The sequence below is a fragment of the Grammomys surdaster genome, unplaced genomic scaffold (genome assembly GCF_004785775.1).
Source record: "Grammomys surdaster isolate TR1022 unplaced genomic scaffold, NIH_TR_1.0 264, whole genome shotgun sequence".
Lineage (NCBI taxonomy): Eukaryota > Metazoa > Chordata > Mammalia > Rodentia > Muridae > Grammomys > Grammomys surdaster.
The window spans coordinates 2,267,802-2,286,219 of NW_021604705.1; the positions used below are offsets into that span (position 1 = coordinate 2,267,802).

Sequence of the window (18,418 nt, forward strand, 5' to 3'; positions counted from 1 at the left end):
CAGTCCTGATGCTTCTGGAAAAGTCCAAAAAATGAATAAAGGAATATAGGAGAAATCTGTCTTATAGTCAGTGAATTTTAACCTTATCTTTACTAAAACAGGGAAACCCAAATTTTAATTACATCATACGGCCACATGATGGCAACATGTCAACATATTTCCAGGCCCATGACTATAATTGTGTTGGGGTTTTGCCTGTAAACTACTGGTTGACTTAACTTTATCTTTTCCCCTACCCTTTAGTTCTTGAAGTATAAAAAATTTAGAATATATCAGAATTTTTGTCAGCTTCATAGTTGTGATGTCACTAAGGGATAGGAGTTTTTCAACTTCTCTCAATTACATGGGACTACTGTCCTATATATAGTCAGTAACTCTCAAAATGTCATGTGGTCTATAAAGAGTATTTTAAAAGTCATATAATATTTGACCTCAATAAAAGGGTTTTCTCCAATAATATTTATTAGTGTATTGGGTTTAATTAGTCCCCACTATTTACTCTATTTGCTGAAATAGAAGTTCAGTGAACACTTGAATCAGGTAACTATTTTTGTCAAGGAAAAAGACCAGTACTGTATGGTTAAAAAAAATCTTTAATATACATGCAACAAATGTAGTACATCAAGGCAACAAAATACAGATGGAAAGATAGACATAAGCCAGCATTCTTTGTGGGGTTCTGAAAAATAAACAGTACCACTGAAAATTAAAGACTGAGACGCTGTTCACTCATGCAAGCATTACGAAGTGCATCTAGCTGGAGATGAACTGTAGAAACTTGGGCTCTACAGTAGCAGGTGAACTTTCCATCAAGAACTCCAAGAATGGAGGGAAAGTATGACCCTCAGGTGTCAGGTCTCAGTCTGCAGTTGCAGCAGGAATATGTCACAAACTAGTGTTTCTATTGGACAGATCTGAAAAAGTGTACCAACTGGGCAATCTTGTATTCCCTTCTACTTTATAAAAATGTATGAAAAAATCTTACCAAGGTTTTACATCTGAAAAAATCATAAATGACAGGTGAGAGCTGGCCATGGTGATAAGAGCAGTAAACACTTTGATAGTTCTTAGGAAAGTAGAGGCGTGCCCATGACCAGCCTAAATTCCCAATGCTCTCACGACCGTCCAAGTCCCCATGCAGCCTCCTGCAGGCTTGCTGTCTTCATTTGCTATTCCTGACACTACTTCCAAGTGGCTTTGGCCAGTGTACATAGTTCAGAGCAGATGGAGGTGCTCTGCTCTAATACATCAGCTACAGAAGGAAAGCTGTCAGTATGTTCTCAGCCGTCCAATGCAATGTCTATGTCGACCTTCCAGGACTCCTTTACCCGAGAGATCAGTGACTGCACTGCCTCACATGTGACACTGGTCATGTTACTATCGACTAATTCCACACCATGAGACTAAGCTCCAACCATTGCCGAGAACCTCCCACCCCTACACTTTGGACACAAGGAGTGAACGTGTGAGTTTAGCTCTCCCCAGGAAGCTTTTTAGGAGTGAGGGATGTACTTCCTACATGCCACAGCTGCTAGGTTTAAACATAAAAATCAACAGACAAGAGTGAGCACTGTGGCTCCTTCATGAAGCAGCATAGGAAACGTCTTTGGCACACATGTTTTCCTCCTATGCCTCACTATACTATAGAATATACACTTCATACATGTTCATTTTCAATATGGTGGAATTTTTAGAGACATGTGTAGCTGTTTCAAAACTGTAAAAAATTTGAAACACAGATTTTTAAAGAAAATCTGTTTTTCTGCAGAAGTGTAGAATTTTAAACACTAAGATCAGGTTGAACAATGAGAACTCACAGCATAGTGGTAATGGCTGTGAAACACCAGTATGTAACTCAATGTTGCACACACAGAAAACAGCACTGTAGCGCAGACACAGATCCAGTCAGATATCCTGGTCACTCAGGAGTTTTTCTTTTAAAGTTCTCAAATCACTAATTAAAATGAAAACTCCTGATGTTAGTAACACCTTGCCAACATTTGTTCTGTATTTTGAAATGTTTCCAATATCTTAGGCACACCTGGGAAAATAAGTCTAAGAAATGCATTCATTTTCTTCTACATAAAATGCTTTTCCTCTATACCTTACAAATTAAGTCAGGAACCGCCTAAAAAGGCACATTTCTACAAAATTTATGAGATGCTAAAAGTTGGTACCAAATGATAAAGGAAAGCTTACAGAGCTGTTGGTTGCAGCTGGGACTTGCCCTTAACACGCGTTACAGACATCAGAATGCAGGAAGTTCTTAATGGAATTAGCTAGTTGCCTTTTGTGCAAATTTAACCACCAAATAAAGGAGTGAAAGAAACTGCTAAGCTTAAGTCTCTGGAATAAAACCTGGTCTCTAGACACCAAGACAAATTTAAACAAATATAAAAAATCAGTTGAATAACAACTATGTACAATTTATAATGAATTCAAACAATTTTTGTAAGATTTTTAAAGCCTATTCAACTTTAAACATCCTCAGTGACAAATGTAATATTTTAAAAAGAAAAATAGGGGACTACTATGCTTTTCCCTCAGTACTTTACATGGGCTGGACTGAAATCTCCAAACAACAAAATGTCACGCATGTACCAGAATATAAAATTTCAAAGATCTCCCCAGCATCCAAACGTATGTAAACAGAATATTTACAATACAGAAACTTTGGGTTTTCACATAGTCTTTCAGGATGGAGTCAGGCCTGGGCTTGTTATCTCCGTGGTGGGGCTTGCAAGGCAGTCATTGGATTTTAGGCTTGTTAGGGACTTGTAACTTGCCACTGATGTTAGGGACCCACAAAGACCAAGAAGTGAGGGAGTATCTTCTTTACCTAGAAATTGAGATAAAAGCACACAAAAGTAACAGGCTTTATGAATCACAGCAAGACCAAAACAAAACAAACAAACAAACAAAACAGGCGAAATTCCCATAGCTTCTCGAATAGTGACTAAACCTATTTTATCTTCTTGCAGCTTCTAATATCTCCTTTAAAAACATTAGTTTATTTACGTTTCTCTTAAAGCTTCTTGTTATGCTAGTTTGAGATAATGCATTTTGGAGCAAAAATGTAAAGTTTACCTTTTACTTACTAACTTATTGAGATAGGTCTTTTTATGACACCCTGGGTATCCTGGAGCTCACTATGTAGATCAGGCTGGCCTCACATTCAGAGATCCTCCTACCTCTACCTCCCAAACAGGGATTAAAAAAGCATGTGTCACCACTCCTCTACCCTGTTTCTGAGAATACATTCACACTTTGTCACCCAGTAAAGAGAAAACAATACTCAATTAAATACCAGTAACTATGGCCAAACCAGAGAGAATATGAGAATCCTGTACTTACACTAAGAAGTATACTAGAATCAAACTTATCCTGATAAGACATTACTCACTGTTGAACATTTATAGTCTCCTGAGCATTAGGATCTGTGCTTTTAATTATAGCTTTGTTGGTAGTTTTATTTCTGGTGTGTGTGCCACAGAGTATGTGAAAAAGCAACTTCCAAGAGTTGGTTTTCACTTTCCATTAAACATCTCCAGTGAAGAGCTGAACAGGAAGAAGTTCGAGAATTATACATTTGTGACCTGCTGAGTGACACAGTAAGTTCTCAGCAGCCTCAACTATATGAAACCCTATCTTAAAAATAAAATAAAAAATTCTGAGACTACAATGAGCAACTAAACGTCCTTTTATTATTATTTTTTTTTTTACAGGTAAACAAGAGAAAAGGCAGTTTTAAAAAAAAGTATGCTTAAAATCTAAAAGAAGCAATTAAAAAACCTAAAATAAAGAAATTGAGAAAATAATTTGGTTTATAATATAGTCCAAAATAATGGCATACTCAGAAGTAAGTACTAAAATATTAGACACTTAAAATTTTCTACCATATGTAGTCTACTCTGGAGAGACTAGACTTAATGAGAGAAGCCTCCTTATGGTGAATGGAAGCAATGCAGAGATCCTTAACAATACAAGATGTTGAGAATAAAAAGAAGTAAGGGCTCAGCCCTGACTGAGATATTTATATCACCACTTTTGTAACATTTTCAGAAGGGAGACCAGAAAACACGTAAGAACCTACTGGCCTGTGAAATGCCAACTTATAATTAATCACAAACATGGTCTGAGCAGTCATAAACTCTGAGCAACTGTGCCTACTCGCACTGGGCCCACACAACAATGGGGCTCCCTAAGAGTCACAGTGAGGAAGGAGCTCACAGGCCCTACCACTTATTGCTGATCTATTGGCAACTAATAGAGTCTAGGAGAAGAGTGGGAGGGCACAGCACCCAGATGTGCACACCAGGCCCTGATGAACAGCTGTAAACATGGGATCACGCAGACTACACTAGTTAAACTCTGTGGGACACAAAACAAACAAGATGAATAATGAATATGAGGAAAAGATTTGTGAGGAAGAGGAGAGGCTTGCAGGTATGGAAGGGAAATGAGAGGCTGAAAAAGAAACCAGAGTGCATTAAAACACTTATGAAATGTCATGAATGCAACTTATTAAGAATAAATAAAACTTACTTGTTCTTAATGTTTATCTATTTGAATACGTGCATGTGTGTACATATGTGGGACATATCTATAGTCCCAGACTCCAGAGCGAGAGTTAAAAGGGTTACAAGCTTAAAGCCAGTGTGAGCTACATAAGAACACTTTGTTCTTAAAGACCAGAGATGTTAAATTGCTCACAAATACCAAAGTCATTTCCTTATTGTTTTAGGTAGGTTATTATTGCTATGATGAAACACCATAACCAAAAACAAGCTGGAGGGGAAAGGGTTTATTCAGCTTACACTTCCATATCATAGTTGATTATTGAAGGAAGTCAAGGCAGTAACTCATACAGGGCAGGAGCCTGGAGACAGAAGCTGATGCAGAGGCCATGGAGGGGTGCTGTTTACTGACTTGCTCCCCATGGCTTGCTCAGCCTGTTTTCTTATAGAACCCAGGACTACTAGCTCAGGATGCTACCACCCACAATGGCCTAGGCCCTCCCCATCAATCACTAATTCAGAAGATGCCTTGTAGGCTTGCCTAGTGCCCACACCTACAGAAGCCTTTTATTACTGTGGTTCCCTCCTCTCAAATGACTTTAGCTTGTGTCAAGTGGATGTAAAACCAGCCAGCATACTACCTTCACCGATGAAATTCAATGAGTCTTGCTTTCCGTCTCCTTCTTGTGAGTGGCTGGGATCCAATGAGGCCTGAGAAAGGCTAACTTCTGCTGATAACTGGTCAAGGCTTTGATAACTTTTACTGAAAATAAAGATAAAAATATTGCAATTTCTTCTTACAAAAGAGAATATCTTTTGATAGACCTTAATGGTTTATAATGCATGAAAAAATTGTGACTAACTTTCTAATGTCTTCCCTAAATTTTGCCTTCACCATCATTTCTGTGTGGTTTCCATTACACTTTTCACCTTATCTATTTTGGAAACTTATCTAGTTTGTTCATTGAAAAATAGAAAATAATAATAATTTTTCAAACAAATCAACATTAGCAAATTGATTATCTATTATCCAGACAATTAAAATAGGAACTTCTAATTAGGTTATTATAATTTTAAAGTAGGAGCAGAAAAACCTAAGGAATACTACCAATAAAGAAACAAATGGCATAATAATGACCTATCATTTCGAGTACTTCAAGATTCCTTAGTGCCTTGACATAGTCACTGACAGCTGATATTCAACAAAAACAATTATTACAAATTACTGAAATGTAAAAGTTTAAAATTTTTGACTATCAAATCATTATTGTTTTAATATACCATCAAGATAATTAATCCCCTTCCTTGATCCAATTGGTGTTTTAAGACCCTTTGTATTATACTAATTGCTTAGATTAATTATATCAGAGGATATTCCAGTTAGAAGTTAAAGGTTAACACGAGCTTATTATTAACCTTTCTGCAAATTTAGTTTTCAGGATAAGGCTAACAAAAAGATATATTCAGGTTTGCTGTCCTTTGTAGTTCATGTAAAATCATAACTGAGAATCATTTACTAATAAAAGTGGAAGTAGACTAAAAAAAGTAGATTTTTTTCAAGCTGAATGTCTTTCATTAGATATTCAGATCCTACATAAATCCACAAATACATATTTTATATTAATATTTACAAGAAAACAGATATAAGGCAAATGATTTCTTTTGTAGTTGTCTGTATATATATAACATGGGTAGACCTGGCCTCAGATCTGCAAAGTTAACATACATTAAAAATGTTTCAAAATGCTGGATTTAGTGGTACACTGCATTTAATCTCAGCACTTGGGAGGCAGAAGCAAGTGGATTTCTGTGAGTTCAAGGCCAGCTTGGTTTACATAGCTGGTCTACCTAGAGCTCCTGTCTCATGGAAAAATACTTATGTCCAGATATTTTCTTCTGCTAGCCAAGACTCATAACTAAAATGAGGAGGAAATGGAAAAAAATATTTGTTTACTAAAAAAGTAGACTATATTTTAATAATAACAATTTGAAAAATTACATTAATAATAACAACCAAAACAATAACCACAAAAAGCAAGAGACCAATAAGTTTACTAAAATAGTAATTACTTTAAATTAGTTGGTATTTTTCCCATCAATATTATGAAGATAAAATTTTATAGGCTGCCATAGTGATAGATACATTTATCAGGAATCCATTTTTTCTGTCTCAGAAATGAAAATGATACAGCAGAATGACTTTACTAACAAAGGAAACAGTGTTCTCAATCTATCATATAATGACTCCTCAAGTGTTTGTATATAAAAGTCCTTAATTATTTTAAATCAGTAAATTTTTGATATAGCAGATACTTCATAAGCTACATGCTATACAATAAAGTGAAACCCAGTGTTTATAATGTATTTGGTACATGCTAAAACACAATGCTATACATTTAAATTATAAACATTTATGACTAACACTACACATATAAAACAATCCTAGCCATTGGGCCTTGGACTGACTTGTTCACCTAGCTACTTCATCTCCACTCTAGCATCAGAAGGAAAGATCTGCCTTCCTATTTTATTAGATCTTTTCAAAGAGCAGTTTCATTTGGTGAGACAGACCCTGAGAACTGTATTCAATTATTCTGTCCTTAAATTTCACTTGGTTTTCATTAAAATCATTTATCCTTAGCTATAGAGGATAATAAAAACATGGGTTTTTGATGTGTGTGTGTGTGTGTACACTTGTGCATACACAGACACCAGAGCAGGCCTTTGCATATGTTCCTTTATAGACCTCTCTACCTTAGTAGTAGAGACCAGGTTTCTCTCTGCAATGGGGGCTTGCTGTCTCAGAGAAGCTGACTCTTGAAATCCAGCCCCACTCTATGCTGGGGTTTACAGTTATGAGCAACCACTTCCAGCTTTCAACATGGGTATTGGAGATTTGAACTCAGGCCCTCATACTTACAGACCAGGCACTTTTATCCACTAAGCCATTTTCCTAGCCTTAGAACACAGACGCTGCTGAGTAACTTTAGACATTTCTTCACAAATTATTTTCTATGTTCAACTTGTAGAATTCTTGCTTTTAAACTGGTGGATTAACATGAGTTTCTAACACTTTTTCATTATAAAAAATGTGTTAATATTTTTAATTTAAAAATTATATGAAGAAACATTTAAAAACAAAATACTCATAAGCAAATGGCAGGAATGTATTGAATACTGTAGTCATGGAGTTTGGCAGCACATTACAATAATTTCCAGGCCTGCAGTTTACTACAGGGAGAAAATGTTGAAAGAGACCCCGAGGATAGCCATGCTAGATGAGCTTCCCACAGAGCTCAGATTTAGAAGGACACCTGAAAATCCAAAGTGGGGCTAAACCTTTTTCTTTAGTTTTTCACAGTTAGCAAAAATCCTTGAGTTTAAACTTTCTAGTTAATCAAATGAAATGAAAGTAGAAACAGAATTTGGAAGCAATGATGCTTTAAAACAACAACAAATATTTCATCCTGAAATTAAAAACTTTATTAATAACACATTAATGGGAGTACCTTATGATATACTCTACCTCCCTATTGAAGAGAAAGACAAACCCACCAGCAGGAAGGAGACTTCAGCTTCAGATGTCAAAGAACAGGATTTAGTTTATGCAATCCTACCTGATTTCTAGTAAGAGTCATTCTCATAAACACTTGTAAGTTTTTAGTAAACTGTCTATGGGAGTTCTCTCATTAAAAGGTCATAGCTAAATCCCGAGAATCCTAGACACAATAACATCATGGAATTGAAATGTATCCACAGAGATACATAAACTATATATATTGCTATTTCTCAGAACAGAATGTTTATAAAATAAGTAATTTAAATGTATAAAAAATGAGACCCCCAAAAAGCATATATTCTGACAACACAAAAACCTGTAGTTTCACTATGTTGCATTTTACTTAGACTTGTAAGCATGTATCATATGTCACTGGTAGTCTTAACTCAGTCAACTATTAGAACTAATGATATCATTTTTATACTAAATTTTTGCTTAAAAGATGTTCTAAAGTCAATAATTTCTATTATCTGGTAGTCAGTAAACAATACATTGTGTGATGCGCAGAGGGAAATAAGTACTATTCACAGGGAGAAAGGATACCATGTATATGATCACTGCAATCCATAGACTCAGAGAGGCTAAGTATCAGGAAGGCTCAAGGAAGGAAACATGATCTCCCTGTGAAGGGAAAATATTTTTGCAGGTGTCTTGGAAGCAGATGGGATGGGAACAGGAGGGATCAAGTGGAGGCAGGGAGGGATGGAGGGAGAGAGTATGGAGAGAGACAGCTGGAACTATAGGGCATTTAGGGAGTGATATGAAAACCTAGTGTGGTGGAAACCTCCTGGTACTTATGAGGGAGATCTAGCAAGGATTCCTAATAACGGAGGATATGGAGACTGAACAAGACACCTTCTGTAACTAGGCAAGGCTTCCAGTGGTGGGACTGGGACATCAACCAAGCCACAAAACCTTTAAACTATAACCTGTCCTGTCTGTGAGATGTGCTGGGACAATGGTCGTTCAGAGCTTGTGGGAATGGCCAGCCAATGACTGATCTAACTTGAGGCCTAAGCCATGAGAGGGAATCTGTGCCTGACACTGCCTAGATGGCCAAGAACTGGAAGCTGGATAGCCCAGAGACCTAAGAGTAGACCCAAACATGATAGGAAAAAGCCAGCACCACCACCACCACTAGCATCAATAATAACAACAAAAACACAAGCCAATGAAATTATTGCTAATGATATTCTGCTATACTCATATACTGGCACCTGACCCAGTTGTCATCCAAGAGGCTTCCTTTTGCAGCTGATGGGAGCAGATGAAGAGAGGCACAGCCAAACACTGGGTGGAGCTTGATGAACCCCATGGGAGAGGGGAAGGACTGTAGGTGCCAGAAGAGTCAGGGCACCAAAAGAACATGGCTCACAGAATCAACTAAGCAGGGATCATAGTGGCTCACATAGACTGTGAAGAGGCAAGCACAGAGCATGTATGGGCCTGCACTAGGTCTTCTGCATACAGTGTGGTTGTTTAGCTTGGGGTTTTTGTGGGATTTCTAATAGTGGGAATGGGGTGTCTCTCACTTTTGCCTGCTCTTGGGACTCCTTTCCTCCTACTGAGTTGCCTTGTTCAGCCTCCATATGGGGGTTTATGCCTACTCTTATTATATCTTATTATATCATGTATGGTCGATATCTCTGTGAGGTTTGCTCTTTTCTGAAGGGAAATGGGGAAGTGGTGGATCTGGGAGAGAGGGAAGGTCAGGGGCTGGGAACTGGGAAGAGTGAAGAGAGAGGATGCACTGCATGAGAGAAGAATAAAGAAAATAAAGAGAAAGAAAGAAATTGTGTGCATAATATTCACAGGCATATGCATACACACGGAGACAAAGAAGCTAATTGTATCTCTTTTTTTCCATAGGGATATGTTAAATAATAAAACTGTTGAGGCTGGAGAGATGCTCAGCTGTTAGAAGCATTGGCTGTTCTTCCAGAGGATCCAGGTTCATTTCCCAGAACCCACATGGCAACTTACAACTGTCTATAACTCCAGTCCATAGGATCTGGCAGGATCACACAGACACACATGCACACAATATGCACAAAACATGATAAAATAAAATTACATTTATAAAAAAACACAATTGTCATTTGCTCTAGCTGAGTGTCTATACTCTTAACCTACTCTAATTAACATAGGGATGCAGGGAAACTTGATAGGAGACAATCCATATGAGTTAGATTAAGTCTCAACAGACACATTCTGAAATAGTTTTGGAGCCTTGGTGTCTTAGAGATCATAATTCCACAAATATTCAAAAACATGTAATTCCTAAATCCACAATATCCACAAATATCCACAAATATTCCTAAGACATGTAAGTAAGAGTTCTTAAGAAAAACTAAAAACCTCATTAGATCATGAAAAGCATACGGAATCAGGGCTGTCATAACTTTGCAATATGAGTAGCAGCCAAATTGCGAGCCAATGATACATTTAATGGATTAAAAAGCTTAAGAAGGGGCAGGTGAGTGTGGCTCAGCAGGTACAGGTGCTTGTCACCAAGTCTGAAAACCTGAGTTTGATCCCAGGTACCTGACTAATTGGAAAAGAGAATTGACTACCATATATATACCCATACAGGCTAAATAAATGCTAAGTAAATCAATAACAAATACATGATAAAAAAATACTGTAAGAGGAAAATAGAAACCTGATGCTGATGAGTCTGAACATTTGGGATTAGAATGAGTGAGGGAGATAATACTTTAACAAGTTATAGTAACTGATAAGTTGAGAAGCTCAGGTGACCTAGACTTCATGTATAGAAAGGATAGTAAACAAAACTGTGGTTGGTAGTTTGAATAGTTATAGTGTGCCCAGACTGATGTGTGTGAATGCTTGGCCATAGGTGGTGGCATTCTTAGGAGGTGTGGCCTTGTTGGAGGAACTATATCACTATGGAGGTGGGGCTTTGGAGCCATAAATGCTCAAGCTATGCCAGTGTGGTACACAGTCTCCTGCTCCTGCCTGTTGATCTAGATGTAGGACTCTCAGCTCCTTCTTCACTGCCATGTCTGTCTGCACACTGCCTTGCTTCTCACCATGATGATAGTGGACTGAACCTCTGAAACTGTAAGCCAGTTCCAATTAAATTAAATGTTGTCTGCTACAAGAGTTGCCTCGGTCATGGTGTCTCTTCACAGCAATGGAAACCCTAAGACAAAAACTTACAGGAAACAAAACGTAAACACTTATTGTAGGTTGTGTTATGAAAACATACCTAATATGTCTAGTTCTTATTGAGATTTTACTGTGAACCTAATGTTTTTAGGGTCTCAAAAACATTTTTTTTTTGAGACAGGACTGTAGGATTGGCTGGCCTGGAGCTTACTCTGAAGACCAGGCTGGCCTTATCCCACAGAGCTCTGCCTCTGCCTCTTAAGTGCTGGAACTAAAGGCATGCACCCCCACACTTGGCTTTATCAATTTTTACCACACTGTCATGTGTGAAATAAAGAAAATGATTTTACATCTGGCATGGCTTATATTGCTATGTCTGTTTAACAAAGAAACTAGGAGTAGTATATTTAAAGTTTAATAAACAGTATAAGTAATAGAAATAAATTCAGATCTGTTGTGAGAGGGGTCCTTCTGTGGTTACAGATCTTAACCCAGTTATGCAGTAGCTTAATATAAAAATACAATTTCTAAATGTAAATTAAATATAAAAAATAAGACCAACAAATTAATTAAATCAGAACTATACACTGTGAAGTAACTAAGCAGGATGCCATAAATCAAAGGCACCATTACTTCTCATGTTTTTTGTTTTTGTTTTTTCGAGATAGGGTTTCTCTGTATAGCCCTGGCTGTCCTGGAACTCACTCTGTAGACCAGGCTGGCCTCGAACTCAGAAATACACCTGCCTCTGCCTCCCAAGTGCTGGGATTAAAGGTGTGCGCCACCACTGCCCGGCAAAAGCCTGCTTCTCCACGTCGGAGAATTGAACCCCAGTCTCCTGAGTAACAGGCGGGGATACTCACTACTCTCCTTGTGGTTTCTAGTAACAAAGTGTAAGTAAGTTTTTATCCAAACTTACACATAACTTAGGCCTATACTTTTTAGTAACCAGCTAATTTTCAGCCAGCCAGAAGAGCCAATTTGTCACATCATCCCCAAGAAGACCTGTGCCTCTTCCCTCTACGACAGCTATCTATGAGAAGATGCTTCTGCTTTGCTTTCTGCTCCCTTTAGAGAACTACTTCTTCTGCAGTGGGTAGGGTTCTCAGAACTTGTTCTGAGTGCTGCCTGATTTACAAATTTGCTGGTAGCTTAAATAAGTGTTATTAAGTCCAACTTGTCCCAAGCCTTCTTGACTACATTTTAGGTTAAGTGAGCAGGTAGGATAATCTCACAGAACTTTGGACATTGTACCTCTTTTGCAGAGAAACTTACTAATACCAAAATTACTAAATTGTAGGGCAAGCTACAGAGCTCATAATACTTTTTTATTGAATATTTTATTTATTTACATTTCAGATGTTATCCCCTTTCCCCATTTTCTTTCCCTCCAGACACCTCCTATCCTATCCCCCCCTCTCCTGCTTCTATGAAGATGTGCCCCTGCCCACCCACCCATTCCCATCTCCCCACCCTCGAATTTCCCCACACTGGGGCATCCCGCCTTCATGGGACCAAGGACTTCCTCTCCCACAAATGCCGGACAAGGCCCCCTCCCCTACATATACAGCTGGAGCTATAGTCCCTCCATGTGTTTCCCAGGCTGGTGGTTTAGACCCTGGGACCTCTGGTTGGTTGGTATTGTCGCAGAACTCATAATACTTATTTAAAGAGAACCTAGCCACCCCCCATAATCTGTAGGTTATAATAAATGATGAAAAGGTCTGCTTAGTTTTAAACATTACTTATAGAAAGTTCCCTATCCTGAAAACCCAAACCTATATGTTTAAATGAAGTAGTTGAAATTACATACTCAGAAGATTAAATCAATTTTCTATAAGACTCAGAAAGCGGATCTTGGACTGTGAGACAGGCAGACATTCCTTTGTACGTAAGACTAACGGAAAGCCCGGCGGTGGGGGCACACGCCTTTAGTCCCAGCACTTGCGAGGCATAGGCAGGCATATTTCTGAGTTCAAGGCCAGCCTGGTCTACAGAGTGAGTTCCAGGACAGCCAGAGCTACACAGAGAAATCTTGCCTCAAAAAACCAACCAACCAACCAACCAACCAACCAACCAACCCCCCCCACCCAAAAAAAAAAAACCAAAAAACAAAAAAGACAAATGAAAAAATCCTGTCAACTATTAATAGTCATTGATAAGCTATTAAGTTCAAGATAATGCATTTGACCCTTAGGCCCTACTCTCAGTATTGTTCATACAGAAAGAGAAAGTTAAGGGAAGGAAGCATCACTCCGTGTCACACAGAAATCAATTAGCAGTGGCTATTGACAACTCTGAGTTTGAACTCCAGGTACTGACTCCTCTATACTCTACCACATCTGAACAGGTTGTGCTCAGGGATAGCAGGCTCATCTGAAAACAGCAAGAACGTATGAGGACAAGCCAGGTGAGTGAGACAATACTAGAGGAGGTATTTTCCTTTCTCAGCTGACGTGTGAGTCACAGAAGCACAACCTGAAACTCATGTGGAGCAGAACAAGGCTCTTCCCTTGCCTTTGTCTAAGACTGTAATCACGTGGAGTGCAGCAATGTTGCTTTGTAAATAAGTTACCATTATACACTCAGACGTAAAATAGCAATAGATATTCCACTTACAGTTCTTTACTTTTTAACTTTTATTTATCAGTAGTAGTAGTAGTTGTGTGTGTGTGTGTGTGTGTGTACATGGCTAAGCCAGACACACTTTGAGTTCTTTACTGACTCCTCTATAGGTATCTCTGTGGGCAGGTAAAAGTATATATCTTCTGGCTAAAATATTTTACTTCCTATTTTCTTACCTTTCACAATGAAGTGGATGTTGTGAAGATAGTCTTTGATTTCACAGATTTAATATAGTCACAACGTGTGTCTGTTCATATTTGTGAATGTGGGTATCAGGACTCATGGGTACACATGGTTGGTGGTCTGAGGCCAATTTTAGATACTATTCCACAGGAGCTTCCCCCCCCCCCCTTTTTTTTTTTTTTTTTTTTTTTTTTTTTAGAAAAGGACCCAAGGATTATCACTCTGGCTGGGCTGGTTGGCTAGTGAGACCCAGGGATGCATCTGACTCTGCCTCCCCAAGCCTCGGATTACATACACCAGCTACTATATCCAGCTTTTCACATGGGAACTAGGGGTCAAATATAAGTCCTCATGCTGACACAGTCAACACTTTAATGACTGAGCTTAGCCCACTGCTCCTGTCACAATAGTGAGCATGTGTACACGATATATACATGTATATTTATGTGTGTATGCACCTCTAGGTTCACATACAATGTTTGAGACAGGAGCTCTTGAATTGGACAAAATTAGCTGGCTAGTAGGTTTCAAGATCTTCCTGTGTTTGCCTCCACAAGGTTAGGATTACAGGTATGTTCCCCTACTGACTTGTGGGGTAAAGGGGATCTAAACTTAGGTCCTCATATTTGAATATAAAGTAATTTATCAACCAACCCATATCCCCAGCTCATCTCTATAAATTTAATAGCCTCACATGTGTCAAATATAATGTATATATTTCTATAAATTATGTTTTTAATTAGAAATTTGAAATACAAACATTGTTCTATCAATTAAGTATGACACAGAAAGTTATACTCGGCATAGGAAATAGCTACTGTAACACTTAGGTTTGCTCATGCAAACACTTATGTGAGTACATACAGGAACTCCATGCTAATTTATGGAATGGCCAAATCCACATCTTGAGTCATACTAAGAAATGACTTAATAGATGAAAAGAATTTTCGGATTCCACAAAGAGTCTTCTTACCTCTACTTATCTCTAACAATAAGACAAGAAAAAGCTTGTCTCTAGTACTGCTTTTAATAACACAAGATCAAATTTAATTTGTAACTTATCATTGATAAACAAAAACTCCCCAAATCATAAGAGTAAAGTATATGGAAGTTACTTTTGCTAAGGCATATCTATGTCTGTTTGAGTAACTAGTAAAGAAGCAGAAAATCTAGATGAATCCCAGAAGGACTTCTAGAAATACAAGGTGACTCATTACGTAGTAGGGTGCTCTAAGAAGCATAGGCAAGAATATGTGACTTTGCCAGTGACTTCTAAGCCAGGGATGCTAAAGAAGAGTAGATAAAAGAAGAGAGGAAAGATAAAGGTCAGTGGGAGGGAGAAAGAAAATAGAAAATAGAAAAACAGGTGGAAAAGAGATAAAAATAAGAGGGACTGGGAGGGAAGAATATTAGGAAGAAAAGTTAGAAATTTAACTAAAGAAAAAATACAGTGAAAACAAATGATTAAGATGAAAAAGTGTTAAAACCCCAAAGATGCTAATATAACCTGATTTTCAAAATGATTTTGCAGCTCATTGAATACTGAGACGTTCTGACCACATGAACGTCTGAGTACCAGGAATAGGAAACTATGGCTCAGAGGTAGAGCGGCTGTGTTACTGCTCCTAAAAGTTAGATTGATTAGAATGGCCAAAAGTCAAATCCACTGACAACTTTAGATGTTTATATACTTTTATGAAATGGAATATGGTTTTTTAATATAAAAAAACCAGAAAACTAATTCCAGGCTAGTACACCCTAAAGCTAAAATTTCAAAATAGATGCCTCATGAAAACAAGTTCTTAGGTACAATTAAGGGATGACTGAAAATTTGACAGGAGACAGCTGGTATAATACTATTACCTAGAAATTCTTCAGATACTTTGTTTCCCCAGGGTGCCTTGGCTTCAAATGTTCAGACATCTGCTTCTTAAGGGAACCTCATCAAAGCAGTTCTAATGACTATCTTGGCTAATAATATGTTCAGAAAAATCAGTGAGATACCAGAGTGGATAGCCACATGTTTTGGTACAATTAAATGTGTAATTAGTTGGAAAAAACATTACACTTACTCATACCACTGTTTATTGTGTTTTCGGTAAAGCAAGGTATCCAAGGCAACAGCATTGACATCCAGAGCTCCTGGGGAAGGCCACTGCTTGGTGAGGTGGGCAGTTAACTCTTGTCTTGATCTTAAATCATTATTCTTTAGTACAGTCCTGTGAATATTAAGATGGTGAGTGCTTTTGTCTTTACTGTTTTTTTCTCAATGGCAGAGGAACCTAACTGGTATGTAGGCCCCAAAGTAATTGTTTACAAATGATATGTCAATAGATTTAGTGGAACCACTGGAACCACTACAGGGCAGGGCTGGCTGGGACTCTGCTGCTTCATCTCCTGCAGCACATGCTTTTTAGACTTTCTCTCCTGGCTAAGATCAATTACTACTACTGTAAATCAGACTTTCTGTCTTCTCTATTGAGATGTTAACTCTTTAGTAAAAGAATTAAAGGGTCTGATATCACTTTAAACCTAAACCAAAAGCAATGACATACTACCTAAAACACAGATTCCTTGTCTATGATCTACTGGTTTGAAAACTCAGAATAATTGAAAATAATTTAACTCAAGTAAAAAAGATCAAGTTAAAGCAATTTAAAAAATATAAATATATAAAAATTTAAAATTCATGCAATATGTTTTAAAATAATATTTTTATTAAAAATTTCCTTTATTTACTTTCCCTTTTAACTGTAGACATTTTAATTATGTCTGTAAGTGTGTGTCTGTGTGTGGGATGTACACATAAATACAGCGCCTTTGGAGGCCAGAAGAGGGCGTCAGATGCCTTGGAGCTGCCTTAGTTGGAGGAACTAACCTTGGGTCCTCTACTCAAGCCCTGCACGCTGCCTTTGCCTGCCGAACCCCCTCTCCAGACCTACTACACTGCTTTTGTCATAAATGACTATTAAAGTTTCATGAAAATAATTAAATCAAATGTCAACTATACTAAATGTTATAATCAACTGGCACTCTTTCACCAAGTTTTTCTTATGAAAACGTTAGTTGGTAAGAACAACCTGCAAAAGAATTAAAGTTTTGCCAAAATTTTAATTTACATGAAGCAACTGACTTTTGTCACGACACTAATTCAACATTTGAACTAAATAAAGAAAATTTAAAAGCAAAGTTCTCACTATACCTCTCAAAACCTTCTAAGGCATCTGTGTAACATACATTCTCAAACAGAAGCCTATGAGCTTCATTGTGTACTAAGATTCTGGGTCATCATGTCAGGAGTAGGGAGGTGATGGATTCATAGACTAACCTCCACAGCCCACAGTCTTGTTCTGGATGCAGGAGAGGGGAGTCAGTAGTTGGCAACACAATTCTACACTACAGACAATCAGCTAGCACAAGCCTCTGACTACTCACAATGGGTCTACAGAATAACTGTGTTTACAAGTCTTAATGGGCAATGGAGTAGTTCTGATTTTACATAGTATCTAATAATTATCTGCTAAATTATATGTTCTACTATATACTCAGAGAAACATCATCTAACACAGATACTAGATTTTGTCTCGTATTTATTATACTAAGAAGTCAGTGAGAATGAGTCTTACTAAGATATTTATTTTCCTAGATAGTTGAAACAGTTTCTTTTACTGGAAAAAGATGTAAAACTCATTTAAAAGACTTTCAAGGTGTCTTAACACTGTTTACTTATTGAAAGCAAAACTTTTAAAAAAATTAAGATTACCAGAAAAAGAAGAAATAAGGATAATCAGCTTGATAATCTACCACAATACACTGCCATTACTTTGGGTTTTCATAGTTAATTTTTTTATATTACACGTTCCCTCCCTAGGAGGTTTCTAGTGAGTATCAATGGAAAACTCAGCTTCAAAGCCATGAGGTGATCTCAGGCAACATTCCCATCAGAGTTTGAGGATTACAATAGTACATTTGTGAATAACTGGCACTGGCAGACTCTGTTAAGATTGGGTACCAGCACACTTTTCTATTTATTTGTTTGTTTATTTGTTTGTTCATTTGATTATGTAGTTTTCTTTTTTTTTAATTTAAACAGAATTTTATCTGACAACAATAAGCAAGAATCTATAAAGAATATGCTCCATATGTCAAAATAGTCAATGCTCAAAGATGGAAAAATAACAAATGATCACGCTCTAAGTTATACATTTTAGATCACAGCTATCAGAAACGCACACATCCTTCTAGATTATTTAGTTCTCTTAAAACAGGTTTTTTTTTTTATTTATTGGATGATTTATTTACATTTCCTATGTTGTCCCCTTACCCCATCCCCCACCACCCCCTCGGAACCCCCAATCCCCTCGCCCCTCCTCCTTCTTCTCTGTGGATGTAACCTCTATCT

At 37.6% G+C, this 18,418-nt stretch overlaps 1 protein-coding gene across 2 annotated transcripts in view; it reads right to left on the minus strand.

Moving 5' to 3' along the window:
- Nucleotides 1–575: 575 nt before the first annotated feature.
- Nucleotides 576–18,418, minus strand: part of Rundc3b (RUN domain containing 3B) — a 115,222-nt gene continuing 97,379 nt past the window's right edge. Inside the window, exons 9-11 of one of the 2 annotated variants that reach the window (XM_028776062.1) lie at nucleotides 16,089–16,235; nucleotides 5,159–5,280; nucleotides 2,527–2,839 (exon numbers count right to left, since the gene is read on the minus strand). In XM_028776062.1, the coding sequence (XP_028631895.1) occupies nucleotides 2,694–2,839; nucleotides 5,159–5,280; nucleotides 16,089–16,235 (415 nt within the window). In that variant the 3' untranslated portion in view covers nucleotides 2,527–2,693. Of the gene's footprint in view, nucleotides 2,840–5,158; nucleotides 5,281–16,088; nucleotides 16,236–18,418 lie in introns of both variants that reach the window. The other variant, XM_028776063.1, reaches the window with a different exon arrangement.